Source organism: Engystomops pustulosus, chromosome 1, assembly GCF_040894005.1.
Source record: "Engystomops pustulosus chromosome 1, aEngPut4.maternal, whole genome shotgun sequence".
Lineage (NCBI taxonomy): Eukaryota > Metazoa > Chordata > Amphibia > Anura > Leptodactylidae > Engystomops > Engystomops pustulosus.
This window is the reverse complement of record NC_092411.1, coordinates 63,316,019-63,333,634: the sequence shown is the minus strand read 5'-3', so window position 1 is coordinate 63,333,634 and position 17,616 is coordinate 63,316,019. Positions and strand designations below refer to the sequence as shown.

Here is a 17,616-nt window from a genome sequence, read left to right as displayed (position 1 = left end):
TTGTTGGTGCCAGAAGGGCTGGTCTGAGTATTTCAGAAACTGCTGATCTACTGGGATTTTCACGCACAACCATCTCTAGGGTTTACAGAGAATGGTCCGAAAAAGAAAAAACATCCAGTGAGCGGCAGTTCTGTGGGCGGAAATGCCTTGTTGATGCCAGAGGTCAGAGGAGAATGGGCAGACTGGTTCGAGCTGATAGAAAGGCAACAGTGACTCAAATCGCCACCCGTTACAACCAAGGTAGGCAGAAGAGCATCTATGAATGCACAGTACGTCGAACTTTGAGGCAGATGGGCTACAGCAGCAGAAGACCACACCGGGTGCCACTCCTTTCAGCTAAGAACAGGAAACTGAGGCTACAATTTGCACAAGCTCATCGAAATTTGACAGTAGAAGATTGGAAAAACGTTGCCTGGTCTGATGAGTCTCGATTTCTGCTGCGACATTCGGATGGTAGGGTCAGAATTTGGCGTCAACAACATGAAAGCATGGATCTGTCCTGCCTTGTATCAACGGTTCAGGCTGGTGGTGGTGGTGTCATGGTGTGGGGAATATTTTCTTGGCACTCTTTGGGCCCCTTGGTACCAATTGAGCATCATTGCAACGCCACAGCCTACCTGAGTATTGTTGCTGACCATGTCCATCCCTTTATGACCACAATGTACCCAACATCTGATGGCTACTTTCAGCAGGATAATGCGCCATGTCATAAAGCTGGAATCATCTCAGACTGGTTTCTTGAACATGACAATGAGTTCACTGTACTCAAATGGCCTCCACAGTCACCAGATCTCAATCCAATAGAGCATCTTTGGATGTGGTGGAACGGGAGATTCGCATCATGGAATCGCATCGTGCAGCCAACAAATCTGCGGCAACTGTGTGATGCCATCATGTCAATATGGACCAAAATCTCAGGAATGCTTCCAGCACCTTGTTGAATCTATGCCACGAAGAATTGAGGCAGTTCTGAAGGCAAAAAGGGGTCCAACCCGTTACTAGCATGGTGTACCTAATAAAGTGGCCGGTGAGTGTATGTATATAATGGTGCACATCCTCCATTCTTTATTGTGGCAGGTCAGGGGGCCAGGACCTCCTGACATTGCGGGCCCCAGATCAGCTTCTATGGCTTCTACCGCTGTAGTTACGCCCCTGTTTGAGGTGGAACTGTTGATGGAGGTTGCATTGGCATCTAAGGAATAAAGGCAGCAACACTCCATAAACTTGGTGAGAAGTAGTGGTTCTTTTTACTCACCCAGCATCTTACAAGCGTGGAGATTTGATAGTATGTGCAGATTCTTAATGTGACCCCACAACTTCAATAGCTGTTAGACCATCACTATTATTTTTGACCTTGCCATACAAGTCTAAAGCCTCATACACATGGACATTGTTTGGGGCCACGTGCTACACATTGTTTCGCCAGCTAGCACATATTCCATTGTATTTCACGGAGCCCATACATACGGCTATGGTTTCCATGGCCCCATGTGAGCCAACTGCCTGAGGCTTTACACTCGAGCCCTATTCTTTCCAGTGTTTGGTAGTCTTTTACTCGGGCAGTCATTTCTGCGGTTGACACATGGATCACAAATAATGGATGACAGAGCTGTGATATACACACAATTATGTGCATGGGGCCTAATATGTATAGCTAAACCCAAATATTGACTTTTCAAGAACAAAGTTAACTGCAAACTGCCTGTATATACAGTACAATATACTACATGAGACATAATTTACTTTGCTCTGTAGAATTTGGCAACGTATACAGTACACGACATTAACTCTATGATATAGACGCCAATTAAATGCACAGAAGTTAAAGCTAAAGGATATAGTGGATCTACCTATGGAACTGCCTTCTGCTTCATATCAGACTATCCCATTAGAAAATATATGCATGTCAATGTCTGATAAATACTTTGTCACTTTGTCATCAGCCTTGAAAGCAGCAGAGCCAGGGAGTACATCGGCATCATACCAGCAATGAAGGGTTAACTGGCGTTGAACTCTTATACTATTCCCAGAACCAGCCATATATACACACATACTCCTGGAATGTTTAAACAGTTTTGTCTGAGTGTTTAATAAAATAGTTTTATCCAAGTCTGTCACATCAAAGTGGAAGTGATGGTGATGGCTTCGGTCTGTACCTTTTCTGTAATCTGATTCCAGGTTTGAAGAGGCACCATCTCAGTTGTGAAGTGGTCATTTTAACGTATGTTGCATTTTACTGAGGCACCGTGTATAGACAACTAATATTATTAACTGTGTCCCAAGATCGTTTTAAGTATTATAATCAATTAAGTATTAACTTAATAGTCTCCCTTAAAGGAAACCTTTTTATAACAGCTACCAGTATTACAAGATTATCTTTTATGCTGTGGCTATATGTGGCCATATGCTATAATTATAGCCAATTACATGTAATATTTGCCACTTCATAGTCCACCTCCGTAGCAATGAAAGTAATGGCGCCGGCCCTGATGCCAAAGGTCACAAATGGCTCAACTCTTAGATGGACAAAAATGGACATAGACAAAGCTAAAAACAACACAGGGGAAACATAATCTGAATTCTTGGTAATTTTACACCATTTATTAATAAATATAAGCAATGGCTAATAACATTGAAGAAGACCAAGATGTAACAATGAGTTGTATATTATTCATACAAGCAGATCATTATAATTTGCTAACATAAAAACTAATTTATTTGATAGGATGAGTCCAGCGGTCCTCCTACCTATTGGCGATATTCATACGGTTATGTTTTTCCCATGGATGTCCTTTCTTCCTGCCATCAGCAATCTGATTATAAATCTTAAACAATTGAATTCTCCACTGAGCATCTGTGATTCTGTGTGCCGGATTCTTGTTTCTATATACTGCACAGGTTTCGGACCCTATCTGTGCATCGGTATTTCAAAGGTGTGATGCAAAATATTGCATTTATTGGTTCTTCTTTGGCCTAGTTACCAACTCTAGAACTTGGAGAAAGGCTCAAGAAATGGAACCTAAAATGTTTAACACGCAGTGACTTAATTTTTTGGGATTCCCTATTTTGGGGAATTTTGGGGCACAAAATATATACTCGAGTATAAGCCGACCCAAGTATAAGCCGAGGCCCCTAATTTTACCACAAAAACCTGGGAAAATCTATTAACTCGAGTTTAAGCCGAGGGTGGGAAATGCATTGGTCACAGCCTCCCCAATATATAGCCTGACGGACCCTGCCCCATAGTATATAGCCAGCACCTGTCCCCCAGTATGTAGCCAGCCAGCCCCCTGCCCCAGTATATAGCCAGCAGTGTTCTTTGTACTAGCACCCATGGAGTCTAATAATGGTGCTGCTCTGGATTTTCTTATAAAAGATATGGGGAGAAGAACAGTGAGATTTGAGCTCCAGCCTGAAACTAGTGAATATTACATATCTACATGAATATGCATTATATCCTTTCTGATGACCTTCTATTTGTCTTTGGACAGCATACAAAGAGAGAACCATGGAAAAGCCTCAAGTATCCAACCAGACACAGACAGAGCTGATAACTCAAACAGCCAACCTCAGCATTAACGCAGCGCGGTCTTCAAAGATCCTCTATGTCATAACAACTAGCCCAAGCCGGCCAACTGGGCAAGTGCCAGGTAAGACCTATCCAAGCATCTGATTCTTTTTATTACTTGGGGAACAGCAAGTGTTATGCTACAAAATATCAGCTGCAAAACATTCACTCCGTATTTATTCAGATTACTCTCATTCTGATGAGTACAAGATTTATTAACAATACACATCTTCATAAGAGTCGGTTTGTATGCAGTTATTTTGAGACACATATTTCCACTACATCTGTGAATCAAATGCTGGACATGTTGCTATCCACATTACTGTTGTGTAGTTGCCACTCCGGCAAATCCTCCTTCTCAAAATGGGATTTTAATCTCATGGGAGAAGCCATAAAGGTAATCTGCTATTTGTTTTTATGCATTGTGAACCAAACATACCTTGAGAATGCTGGAGCTACACTGATGCAGACACATATCTTTTTAATCCCTTCACTGATTGGTTTTGCTCAAAAAATTATTAATATCAAAGCTGGGTGCACACTGGCTGATGTACAAAAAAAACATTACTTCCACATAAACAGGAGCTGCCTGAACTGTCCAGACAGGACTAATCAACCTGAGCTGGATCACTCATACACAGCAGCTGTGGAACGTTGCAGCGATTGATTACTTCTGCCTGTCAGGGACAACACAGTGAATACAGTGTTCTCGGCTTATGCTGGACAGGACAAGGCTGAAGCAGTGCATAATTAGGGTAAGAGGAGGAGCCCCGGGGTAGCCAAAGGTGCAATAAAGCCTCATTATCATAATTTTATAATAGATTTTTCAGCAAATCCACTCAGTTCAGGGATTAAACAAAATATGATTCTGTATCAGTGTAGCTACAGCATTCTCAAGGTATGTTTGGTTCATGATGCATGAAATAAAATGGTAGGTTTCCTTTAAATGGTGTATAACGTTTTAACCAACGTCTCATAAATCAGTAATACAGAAGAATACAAGAAACAAAATAAACTGCCTCTTTCTCCTCTTACTTTGCCTGTTATTATTCACCCTCCTACACTGCTTTTCATTATGTTTTGTGAACTCAGAAGATGTGTCAATGGGAAGCTCTAAATAGAAGATGTATGCAGCAAGAAAAGGGAAGCAGTGAGTCACAGCTGCTAGGTCTCCTCCACCATCTTTTAGTGCACTGCATATTTACAGAGACTGCAGAAGGGAAAGCTATTAAAATGAAAGTGACACATCACATAATGACCAGAAACAGTGTTATTCCTCGTGTACACACACCGGACTACTGGTTTCTGCAATACTTGTTTAAGGGTGCTGTTTGCTTTATGAACTACTCTCCCTAGATGTACATATCATGTCTTCTCACTTTCTTATAGGTTGGACAATCTATGCACTTACAGCTCTGCTCATTTTAACCCTCATTGCTATTTTAGTGAAAGCACTTCTTCACCTCAATATAAAGTAAGTAGTTTATATTTCTATCTTTTTTGTCACTGTCAATCTATGGAAGCTAAGATGCCTTTTCTTCTTGGAGGATTCAGAAAGAGAGGGGTACAATTTATGACAACCTCTGTGCAGGTTGGCTAAGAGCCTCCCTGACATATTCTTTTGATGGCAAATTTCAGTGTGGATATAGATCAAGTAGTTTAATTTAAAGAGCTGATCTTGGTAGTGGCCATGATCAGGTGAAAAGGGGCACAGTTACATTGACATTTGTACTGACATCTGTGTAGCCTCTGAACATGTTACCACCGGGATCTGGGTACTAAGTCCGGTGACTACCGGGATGTAGAGAGGCAGTGGACCAGCCACTTTTTGGTGTTTGAGGGTTTTTCTATTAAAGGAGGAGAATACAGGAGTGGTAAGTACCAATTCTGTCTTCTACAAACAGGTAACCTGCAGCAGGGGACCCAATATTCAGCCTCCTGATTTCTCTGACAACCACCTAAAGCTTGAGCCATAGATATGCTATGGCAGCAGTGGCGAAGCTATGGCACGGGTGCCAGAGGTGGCACTCAGAGCCCTTTCTGTGGGCACTCAGGCCATTGTCCAAGGACAGAGTTCAACAAATGTTACTGAATCTTCCTGCAGTTCAAGGCAACTTAAGACCAGCTCAGCGCTATTTTAAAGTGACACTTTATTGGCTGTTTTGAACTGCGGGGATAGTAATAAGGTGTTGACAAAACTGCATTACCTTTGGAGCTCATCCTGCTGGACCCACCATTCTTCCTGCACAGAGAGGCCCTGGAGAGAAGCTACAATGATAGTTTGAATTTGTCCTCTTCTGTCAACTGTATTGGAGGCCTCAGGGGGCCGATACAATTGAAAGATGTGGAAGAGCAAGTAGCAATAAGTTACTTGCCGGCACTTCACGGTAAATAAGTGCATTTGGGTTGTAGTTTGGGCACTCGGTCTGTAAAAGGTTCGCCATCACTGTGCTATGGTATGGGCTTTAGGGATCAGATCTGCCTGCTGTAAAGATATATTGGAAGGTCCGAAGCCAGTACTTATTGTTGTCTTGGAAATCACCTTTAGGGCGGTTTTATACACATGTTTTTACAATGCATATTATATCTACGCTTAAGTGTCTTTAATACAGTTCTCATAATACTAATAATTGTGCTATTAACATCAAGAGTTTTTCCACATCCATATTTAAAGAACATGTGTTACTGAATTTTGTTGCTCCATTATTATCTATGTTGTACATTGAACAATTGCCACTACATTCACAGATGTATACGGCAGAGCGCTGCTTTCCCCTTCCCTCTCTATAGAAAGCAGCACTGTACAGCCGTAAACACGGGGAAAGATCGAGCATGCTCTATCTTTACCCTGTGTATGTACGGTGCCGCCAGGTCGCCATAGCCGTCTATGGGGACGTATCTCCGGCCACAAACTTGTGGCCAAATATATGTCCTCACAAACAAGTGTGTGGAAAGGGGCCTTACACTTAGTAAAATATAATTTTTATAGTTTTTATTGTCCAAAAAACAAAGACTATTTTGGCATAGTGAAATACTAATGACAAACTGACTAAATACTTATGGAATGTGCATGCATCCTGTTTAATTATACATTAAAATGTATATGGATATGAATTATGGAATATGCTCGACTGAAGGTCAAAACCTCAATTCCAAATGTTGTTCGTTCATTCTAGTGCATGCCTCTATAATACTAGAAAACCTCTAGTAAAAATGAATAAATAAAGCTTATATTACAATTGAGTCCAAATTGAAATAATCAAAATTTTTTGGGCTAAAACCATTTATTCTATTATAATGATGTTACTTCTTGTTCAGAATGGTTGCTCCATAATTCTTTGGTAATGGGTAACTTCATCTGAGAAGATTGTGCCTTAAATTATATTGGCAACAGCTAATATTCTAACCGGCAGCAAAATCAACTGAACTACATGATGAGCATAAATCTCATGTTCTAGGGATTTACAACCACAAATTGTAGCAGTAATTTTGAGATGGTGCCTTATTATAATTGTCAAAACTTATATAAATCAGGCATAAATGGCATTTTTTTTAATTGTCTCAAGGACAAGATGGGTAATATGTTGGCCAGGGAACTTCCTTATGTCATTGTGCAGGCTCGATGAGATTGTGCAGTACACCTCTCTGTGGTGGTTACTCCTAAGAGTTCTTCAATGATGAGGAGACCCAAAGGTTGGGTTCAGCATTCTGGTTCGGCCACCTAACCTGGACATTTTGATGGATGGGTGGCCGAACAGCCAATTCACAAATAACCGCCCCTAGTAATTAGCCATCGCTATGACTTGCCGGGGGGACCAATCCGGCAATATAACTCAAACGCCAAACGCGCTATTTTTCTGCTGTTAATGATAGAACGTGAACAGAGCCTTTTACTGCACAGGATATGTGTCTTTACAGGATACCCATAAAAAACTTACCAAGAAATTAATTGAGGTTCATACCCAATAAGAATATTCTAAGAGGCACTATTTTGTAGAGGTTATGTTCAACCCGAACCTAAAATACGTGGTTCATAGTCCTAAATATAAGATGATACTGGAAGCTTCATATATTCAACCCTTAGTGCCCTTGACTCACAAACTTTTATGCTCCTGACACGAATGTAGTTTTGAGTGTTTTAATACCAAAAAAATGAAACCGCATGGGCAGCCAAGATAGTGTGTACATGACCTCCTACAACCTTGTCTTGGTGTTTTTCCAGTAAGTAACACATTTAGAGTGCTTTATTTTAAGCACTTGCTGGTATTTAAATGGATGGCGTAATCCATTTAGATATCTAGAGTGACACAGATTTATTGAGTTAAGTCCGAATGTGCTTGAACCGTTTACCTAAATTACTGTTTAATGACCTCAAAATAAGGTGCTCCTAATGACCCAAGCAGGTCTATATAGAACTACAAATATTGGTGGTATAACTCGGTATTAATCACTGCATTAAAGAAGAAAATGGCTATTAGATACTGAAAAAGCACCACCAAAAGCTCCTTTTAGATCTAGAGTATCAACCGTTGAGCGGTCACATATTAATGTAATATTAGATCCAAAGTCACATTAATACAATATGTGCTACAATCAAAGAGACGTTGGATGCATAATAGCGGAATTTCACATGCTGCAGTAATTAAAAAACCTTCAATTGTGATTTGCTTTTGCCTTACATTTGTTAAAGTCACAATGCGTTAATGCAGTGAATTAAAATGAGGTTTTTACACAACATGATATATAATTTAATGGACATATTTTGAGATGTAAAACAAAAAATTGGCAGTACAGTCCAGATCAATAAGAGTTCTCACAGTCCAGATGAGTAAGGGTGCTATCCTCTTGCCCATGAGTCCAGGTATACAATAATCCAAAGCAAGGCAGCACTCCAAAAGTAGTTAAAAAAGTGTGTTTTTATTTCACCTCCCAACGTTTCAGCTGCACAGCAGGAGGTGAAATCAAGATCACCCCTTTTTTCACTATTTGTGAATGCTGCCTTGCTTTGGATAATTGCATATTTTGACTTGGGTAATTTCACTGTGGGGTAGCAGTGAAGTCACCAAGTTTCAAATTTCCCATATCTTAACACAAATGGGATTGCGACCCTGTCTGGAGCACCTGATTCAACCGAACGGCATGCAGAACAGCTCCTATAACAAAAAACACCAGTCCGCGGTAATGCGATGTTACACAGGTGCACAGCATGTTCTAACACACACACACTTATAACTCTGTGATACTAAAGAGCCGTTCACCTGTGTGACATCACATGACCATGGGCTAGTTTCTATCCTCTAGAAGTAAACATTGACGCTTCCTGTTGAATAACTGTGGATCATGCAGTGAATTACAACAAGGTTTTAACACAACGTGATACATAATTGTATGCACATATTTTGACTCGGTAATTTCAAAGTAGGGTCACAGTGAATTTACAAAGTTTCTTATTCTACATATGTTATATTCATCCATATCATGTATAATTTTCTTTCTTTTTTTTTTTTTTTTGCATCTAAAATTTGTTTTGTAGCAGGCTGGCAGAAAATGTATGTTATCATTTTTCCTCTTTTAGGATATGGTACAGCATACTGATTGGTGGGGGCGTTGCCACTGAGAGCCCCACCAATCACATGAACTAATGAGTGAAGGTGCAATTATACTCCTTTCTACTCTATATATTCTCTATTGCGCTGCTAAAAACACACTTAAAATTAATATGTTACCTGATACTTGGACTTACAATGAAACCTAGTATGTATTTCACACATAAAAAATTACATTTTTTTTTTCTCTTTTTAAGGTCTCAAAGATTGGCCACACCCACCAGTCTAGACAGTTGCCACCGAGGATCTGCAGGAGAAATATGGAGCATATTCTACAAACCTTCCACATCAATCTCAATTTTTCCAAAGAAACTCAAGGGTCCTCATGATGATCGCAACCCATTAGTAGGAGAATAATTTGCACTATGGTCAAGACATTTCAAATCCACAGAGCTACATTAGGAGACGCCTTCCATCTTGGTTCTTAGGATTTGGTTTTATAAATATATATATTTATGACCTTTTGAAATGGACTATCCAATCTCTACGTGGGCTTCCAGCACTGAGACAAGGAGATACCAATGTGAAGTCCAGAAGCATTTGGGACCCAAAAGATCTCATAAATTCTTGAGCTAGAAGAGCGATAAGAACCGTGCCAAATGTTTCATGGTCTATTGTAACTCTTGGCACAGGTCAAAGAGAACATGAGATTGGGATGGATGGAACAACAGCTTAATGCTGCAGGCGTTACATACAATCACGCTCCACCCTGCACAGCAGGGCTCTGCATATTTAAAAGGAATATCTGAAATATTCAGATTCTCATTATTTTTTAATATATTTATGAACTATAGACATAAAATATGGAGCACTGTCTGGATTTCGGACTGCATCATGGACAACCACAGCAAGAATGGATTTTTGTATTGTGTATATTTTTCCATAACTTCTGAACAACATAAATCGAAGCTGGAACCATCACATTATGAGCCAATCAGGAGCAGTTTCCCTCATTCTAGAGTTTACATTGTCTCTTGCACAGAATGAATGGATACTTTACACGGGACTGACAATTTAGGAAGATCTGCTACCCTTCATCATGCATGGGTGTTTTTGTTTTAATTCTTTTGTTCCTTCTTTTCTTTTTTTAATGCTGCATGAAATGAGTGTCAATGTTTATGGGGCCACTAGCTAACTTATTATCAGAATGTGCGTATTTGTACCCACTTCTCAGTTTATTATTTAAACCTGCATTCTATATTGCTGTCTGTCTTGGAAATGTCAGCCAAATTCATAAAACCTGCTCAGATAAAGCTTCTGATACTTTATGTTGTGCCTTGCCATTGGTTATCTGTTTATACACTAAGGTGATTAATATTTCTTTAAATTTCATCCAAGAAGGTCATTTTCTGCATATGTGCTTACAAACCATTGTTCTTCAAGAGACACAATCCTAAAAAAAAAAATCAGATTTCATATAGTATGTATACGATATGTCTCTCCCGATAGATATGAAATAATAACAGAAGGATCATGAGATTTATCATGTGCTAACGCGATGTTATGCCTTCCACCACACTGAATAGGCTTCACAATAAATCCATTGGTTGGCTGCACTGGTAGACCATTATACGCCATGTCCTGTCTAGCATAGAACTATGCTACGACCTGTGCCAGTACCGGCTCGGCACATGGCAGGAGCGCCTAGCCCACTTTGCCAACCCCTTCACGCCCACTTGATGTAGGGGGGAAAATAATTACAGTTGTACAAGGAATTGTGATTATTTCAAGGCTTGCACACCACAAAACTAGTGTATAACTTAATAAATCTCCCCCTCTGTGGATCAGTCACAAAGGTTTCTAACTTGAATAGATGCAACAACCCCATTCAGACCTTTGGACTTGGTACATTTCTGGTGCCATAAATACATTTCATATCCTTGTTTGAACTTTATTAGACAAATTTCAAAAGTGTTTAGAAACGTGGTGTGGCTAACAATTTCCATCAAGTTTATTGAAGACGTGGAATTATTTTTCCACAAAATATTGATCTAAAGTAAATGAAACAAGCAATATAAGTTTAGAGAAGAGTGTCTGATGTTTCTTTCAAGTTGTGCCAGATCTTCATACATCATGTGCCACTATGATAAACTTCTTCTGTCTCCTCTAGATTTATGTTAGACAATATTACAAATCTGACCAAATGTGACCAATAATCAGGGGTAATATTTACTTCTATTCTTCACCTTTAGGAAACACATTATTTAGTGCTAATCAGAATAATAGGTGAGATGTATATATCTAGACGCATCATAAACAGCCATCTCTTGCAAAGTCCGAATATTTTCATACTTGGAACTAAAAGCTGTTTTGGGCTTCTGTCATTACATTGGCTCTAAGTAAACAATTATCTTCTTTTCGGAGATCATAAACCATTTATTTTGGTGTGTGTAACAATTGTTTTAACAATAAACAACATGTTTATTGATAATGTATTGACTACAGTTATCAGAAGTTTCGGTTGAGAGCTCATCGACTGTTTTGGACCTATAAATGATTGATTGACTTTTGTCTCAAGTATTTCCTAATACAATTAGTCTTACGCTTCTTTGTTCATAATGTCTCTTTCTGCAAATAATTGATTGTGTAATGTAAAGCTGTACGATTTTCCAATGTACTTTCTGTATCAATTCCTCTTGGTTTTCTAGATCTTCACCTGCTGTCATTCATAGTATCATAGTATCATAGTATATAAGGCTGGAAAAAGACGCAAGTCCATCAAGTCCAACCTTTAATCAAGAAACTTCATTGTTAACTTCCTGTAGATACTAAACACCGGTCCATGCACACTGATGTTGGGCTCCAATGTTTGATTTTATTAATACAAATGGCAAATCATTATAAGTCGTGTGCGACCTTTTGGTCAAAACCTGACCTTCATCAGACACCGTTTACCTAGTGAGTAAGGGAAACAGCGAGAGTGGGGCTATGCGGTCAGCGCTTTAAAAAATGCACCCACTCTGTGTAGGAGTGTGACGCGTGACTTTGTTTGCCATGTGTTTTAATAAAATCAAACCTCATCGATGTGACTGAATTTTAATTCATCTTAAACAATAAATCTTTTAAAAATTTTAAAAATTGATTTCCGATAACAAATATGACGTTCACAATGTTTGGAGGCACTACTGTTTGCACTGTAGAACTGTCCCTCCTAGCTAAGTTGTTATTGTCTGTATATGCTGCAGAGCTGCAGTCTGGTCACTGTTCCAAAAAGCTTTTAATCTCATATTATACTTCCCTCCTCTCTCCACACATTGCTTGAAGCAGAGGCTGCTGTAATCACAAGACTTTATGAACAAGTTTAAAATGATAAAATGTATGCAGTTCCCTTTGAACTTAATAACTCCGCTTTGGTTACGACATTTGATCAATTTTCTATATTTTATCTGCTCCTGACATGAGCAGGAAGAAAGTAAAGTTCTGTTTAAGCATGTCTTCACCTTCATAGTCTTTAACCCTTTACTGCTAAAGCCACTTTTCACCTTCCAGACGCGGCCCAATTTTTCAAATCAGACCCTGTGTCACTATAAGTGGTTGTAACTTCAAAACACTTTAACATATCCAAGTGATTTTGAAATTCTTTTCTCATGACACTTTCTACTTTGGTGGTATGTTTTGTTTTTATTGATGAAAAAACTGACATTTGGTGAAAAATTGTCTATTTTCTAAATTCAAAATGTTCTATTTTTTGGCTAAATGAATGTGCTTTTCAGAAAATGTACACATTCTCAGTGGATGCTCCATAAAGTTTGATAATCAATTTCTTCCAAGTATAACACGGGAATATGTAGAGCTCAGAATATGTGGTGGTAACCTGTATGAGCACATGCCTGGGCATTGAAGGGAAACTACGCCATTTAGAGCAGATTTGCCCTGTCACTTTTTAATGGCTATAGAATCTTTATTTACTTGGAAATTTGGACATACAGGCGGTCCTCTACTTAAAGTGTAACCATCATACTGAGCAAAAAAAAAACTAAAAAACAGGTGCCTAGGAATCATTCCTCAAAGTATTTTGCCTCTCCGTCCTCATTTAGTATCTATCTATCTAAGTAAAACTTCAGTACAACACATGCTGGCACAGCATGAAGACTTGGAGAGTCTCTCCTGCCACTTCCTGCTGCGGAGTGTGAGGTGAGGTGGGGGAGCGGATTGTGATCAATGTGCAGTTTGTGTCTGTTGGATTATTTGTTTATACAAAGGTATAGGGAAAGTTGAGGAAGAGATAATTGTAGTTGTTTGGTTACTGCATGATTTAGGGCTTCTCTCTGCACATGACAGTGCTGCAGCAGTGAGACATGAGGTAATCAGCTGTGAGCAGAGAGGACAGGTGGGCATGTCTCTACCTCCATAGTCAGCTCCTCTGTGAAGATGGAATGTGCCTAGCAACAGCTATAGAGATCACTGACATCTAGGGGAAGTCTGCAGAATACAAGAGGAAGGAGCAAGAAGTTTCCTGCCCTACAACATATCAACATTTTTTTGACAACTAGTTAAAGTTGGACCTCTCTGCCCACTGTGACCTTTGGTGAAGCTCTCTGGAGGCTTTACTATAATCCCAGGCTGCAATGATCAGCTGTAAGGTGTCTGTAATGAAGCTTTATGGATAATGCTTGGTCCAATTACAGCAAAAAATTTCAAAACGTCAATTGTCACTGGGGCAAAAAAAAATTGCCAGGATCTACAATTATAAAATATATAGTTTCGACTTCCATACAAATTCAACTTAAGAAGAAAACTATGGAACCTATCTTGTATGTAACCTGGGACTGCCTGTACAGTATAAGGGCTTATTTTCTGCGTGATTTAGATGCACTTTACAAATACTTCATTTTAGTGGGCCATTAGCTTATTGATGATATTTTATTAACTTTTGAATGTATGAATGAAAAGAAAATAGTGAGTTCTGGTTTAGTTTATTCTTGTTTTCTTGTCAGTGTACACTGTGCCATAAAAATAATGTTCTCTTTATTCTATAGATCACTTTATTTTTTTAATATATATTTTTATAATTTTACTGAAGAAAAACGAATAAAGAAAAAAATATATTTCGTTTTTTAAACAATTTTAATTTTTTGAAGGCATGTCCAAAATGAGCATATACTAAGTGTACAGAAATAATACCAAGGTATCTCCAGTCTCAACTCAAAAATAGATAGATACCACTTATGGAAGTCTGAATGAAGGCGTTATTTATACATAATTAAAAATATTTCCATAAAATAGAACAATATCCCATTCATATAAGACCACAAATGTTAATTTTTGTGTATACAAATACAATAAAAAAATTCTCATGTATGTCCCCAGGTTTATGCATACAACATGTCCGTAAGTTGGAATGTCCAAAGTATGATTACCGGCACCTTTAATGCATCCAAATATACTTCCAGGTTTGTAAATCCAACCAACTATAACACTTGTGTGGGTATACACATAATTATATATACTCCCTGCCCAAGTCTCTCCAGCAACTCCTCATGAGTCTTCGGTGTCACGAAGTTTAAGTATGGAGCTCTGGAAATGGATTAGGAATCCAGGCAGTGAATAAAATCAAAGCGCCATATGTTGGATCATGCGCAGTTTGACATCTCTGGCGCACTACAAGAGCTAGGATGGCTTGTCCCACTGGATGGATTTCAGGTGTTACCAGTTTAGATGATAACCCTAACTCTACCAACAACAGTGGCAAGCTTTGTCGTCTGTTTCTTGGATCAGGATTATTTTTGTATCACCATCTTTTCGGAGACATAACTTTAAAGGAAATCTACCATTTGTTTTTATGCATTGTGAACTAAACATACCTTAAGAATGCTGTGGTTACACTGATGCAGAAGTACATCTTGTTTTATTCCTGATCCAATTGGTTTTGCTCAAAAACAATTATAAAATTCAGGACCTGGGAAAGCTGGGAGCATACTGGCTGCCATGTTACACAATGGTTCCTGAACTGTCCAGACAGGACTAATCAACCTGGGCTGGATTACTCATATACATCAGTTGGGAGATGGTGTAGCTATTGATTACTTCTGCCTGTTAGGGACAACACAGTGCTTACATAATTTTCTGAAGCCGTGCATAATTAGGGTAAGGAGAAGCGCCAGAGCAGTCACAGGAGTGACAGAGCCTTGTTAGCCACTCAGATCAGGGATTAAACAAGATTTGCTTCTCAAGGTATAGTTGTTTCATAATGCATGACATCAAATGGTAGATTTCCTTTCATATTTTATGTTGACAGAGATGGTTTAGGGCTTATTTTTTACATGTTGAGTTGTCCTTTTCAGTGGTACCAATTTGGCGCACATAAATTTTTTAATAACTTTTTGGAACATTTTTGTTAAGGGATTTTTCAGGGTTTTTTTTTTTACAACTTGTATCATATATCACTAAGATGCACAGAGTCCCATCCTCTACACTGTTGTCGGTCTGTGATTTACAAGCCTTAGTTCTAAAATTTGGTTAAAAAAATTATAATTAAAAGATTAAAATGGTTATTGATTTGAACAGTACCTTGAATATCTTTATATATGCCGTCATTTTTTTTTCTACGAAGTATAAAAGAGAAAACATTGCCTGGAAACAAGCGCTTAGGTGACGTAACATGTACGTATGTGAATATGTTATAATACTGTGCTTATAAAATCATAATATTCTAAACATAAAATATTTTAAGATTTTTTTTTTAGTTTTGTTGTGAAATACATTGAACTAGAAATTGGAGAAACTCGAATTTATAAGGAGTATCCACAATTTTTTGTAACCTTTAGGAAATATAAAAAATGTATAGTTTTATTTTTGAGGCTGGCAGAAACTTTGTATAAAACTGACCTGGCTCCACTATCCTCATCAGAATGCTCATGTTTCACATGTCATTGTGTTGAAGGTGATGTTGGCAAAACAAGTAATGGAAAAAACATCATTAGGACAGAACAAGTGTGGGTGGAAGGGCACACCCAGGCTCATCAAATGTACATTAATCTGAAGGCTGCGACAAGCAGCTGCAGATCCATCCATTACATTACAATTATGAGTGGGAATCTCTGCCGCCAGTGTAATGCAAAAAAATATATATATATTTTTATGTTCACAAAGGAAAAGTGGAAGGGTAAGGAGTCTGGTGAGAAAAATGATCCTCTACATGGGAATAGATGCAAATAGAGAAAAGGATAGAGGTGATGTGTAGATACAGGTAAATGTTTGGTAAAAGTAAATTAATCAAACCTTCTGAAATACTTTTCAATATACCTAAACTTTTTAAAAGAATATATTTTTATATGTAGAGTGCCGGTGATAAAAAAAAAAAAAATCAAATGTTTTTATACTTTATTAAACAAACTTGCGTCTTTTGTCCAGTTTTTCCTACCCTCACCCCATCTCAACTTATTATCAATGTGTAAGTGAGCTTTGCCACCCATACTGACACAGAAAACTGCTAGACAAGGAAGCTGATGAGGTTTCTTATGACTCCTAAAAAAGCTACTTACAAAAAGTTACTTGATTTACTTATCTCCTAAAATAGTGAGATGTTTCAGAAATATTCTGTAAGTATTGTAGCGGGGTCAGTTTTAATGTGACAAAGTCCAGAGACACAGACAGGCTTGACGGCAGAAATGCGGTTTCCTTACGGCTTTTATTGGCAGCCAAAACAATGCAGCTTTACAGGCAAGTAAAATAAAACAAAGCGGGGAAACAAAAACGGGCTCGTCTGAGCACTACCTGTACATCGGTAAGTCCCTCTCTAGCAAAACAGCGTACTCACAGCGGCTAGTGACACACGGCTGGCTAGCCTTCCAGAGCAGTGTCTCTCACACAGAGCTTCAGCCCAGTATGCAGCTCTGGGATAAAACCCCTTCTCCCAGCTGCACTTGGTAATTAGGGCTGTGTAGTCTCTGGTCAGTGCATTAACCCTTTACCACAGGTAAGGAAGTAACCTGAAAGGAATATATACGCCGTCTATTACCTTTCCAGCCGCTGTCCTACAGTATGTTATAGTTAATCTTAAGCTTCATTTCCTCCTCTTTCTGCTTCAGAAGGCTTTCAGAAACACTGCTCACCATAGGAGAACAAAGGGGCAAAAAAAGAGGTTAATTTTTATTCCATATTTGCATATTTCCATAAAGGCTGTCACCGCTGCATAGCTTGTTTGTTAGTTTAAAAAAAACAAAATTATAGACAACAGCTTTAACAATGTATAGTACAAAGTTTACTATTATCACTTTTTGTGAAATAAAATAATTTTTAAAGGGTTAGTTACGCTTTAACTACATCTGGTGGATTTCTGAAACATCTAAAAATCAGTTGCACATACAGATCAAGATTTTAAGTTTATTTCAAGTTTATAGATTAAACTCCATTTAAATGAATTGGAAAAGTCTTTTATATTATGCATTGCCTGGATTATGTTCCTGGATTATGTTTTCTCTGCTGCAATGATCTAGAATG

At 38.5% G+C, this 17,616-nt stretch overlaps 1 protein-coding gene across 1 annotated transcript in view; it reads left to right on the top strand.

Moving 5' to 3' along the window:
• KREMEN1 (kringle containing transmembrane protein 1) overlaps window positions 1–10,442 on the top strand; it is a 112,380-nt gene extending 101,938 nt beyond the window's left edge. Inside the window, exons 7-9 of the mRNA XM_072142224.1 lie at window positions 3,492–3,650; window positions 4,958–5,042; window positions 9,372–10,442. Coding sequence (XP_071998325.1) covers window positions 3,492–3,650; window positions 4,958–5,042; window positions 9,372–9,531 — 404 coding nt within the window. The 3' untranslated portion in view covers window positions 9,532–10,442. The remainder of the gene's footprint in view (window positions 1–3,491; window positions 3,651–4,957; window positions 5,043–9,371) is intronic.
• Window positions 10,443–17,616: the final 7,174 nt, after the last annotated feature.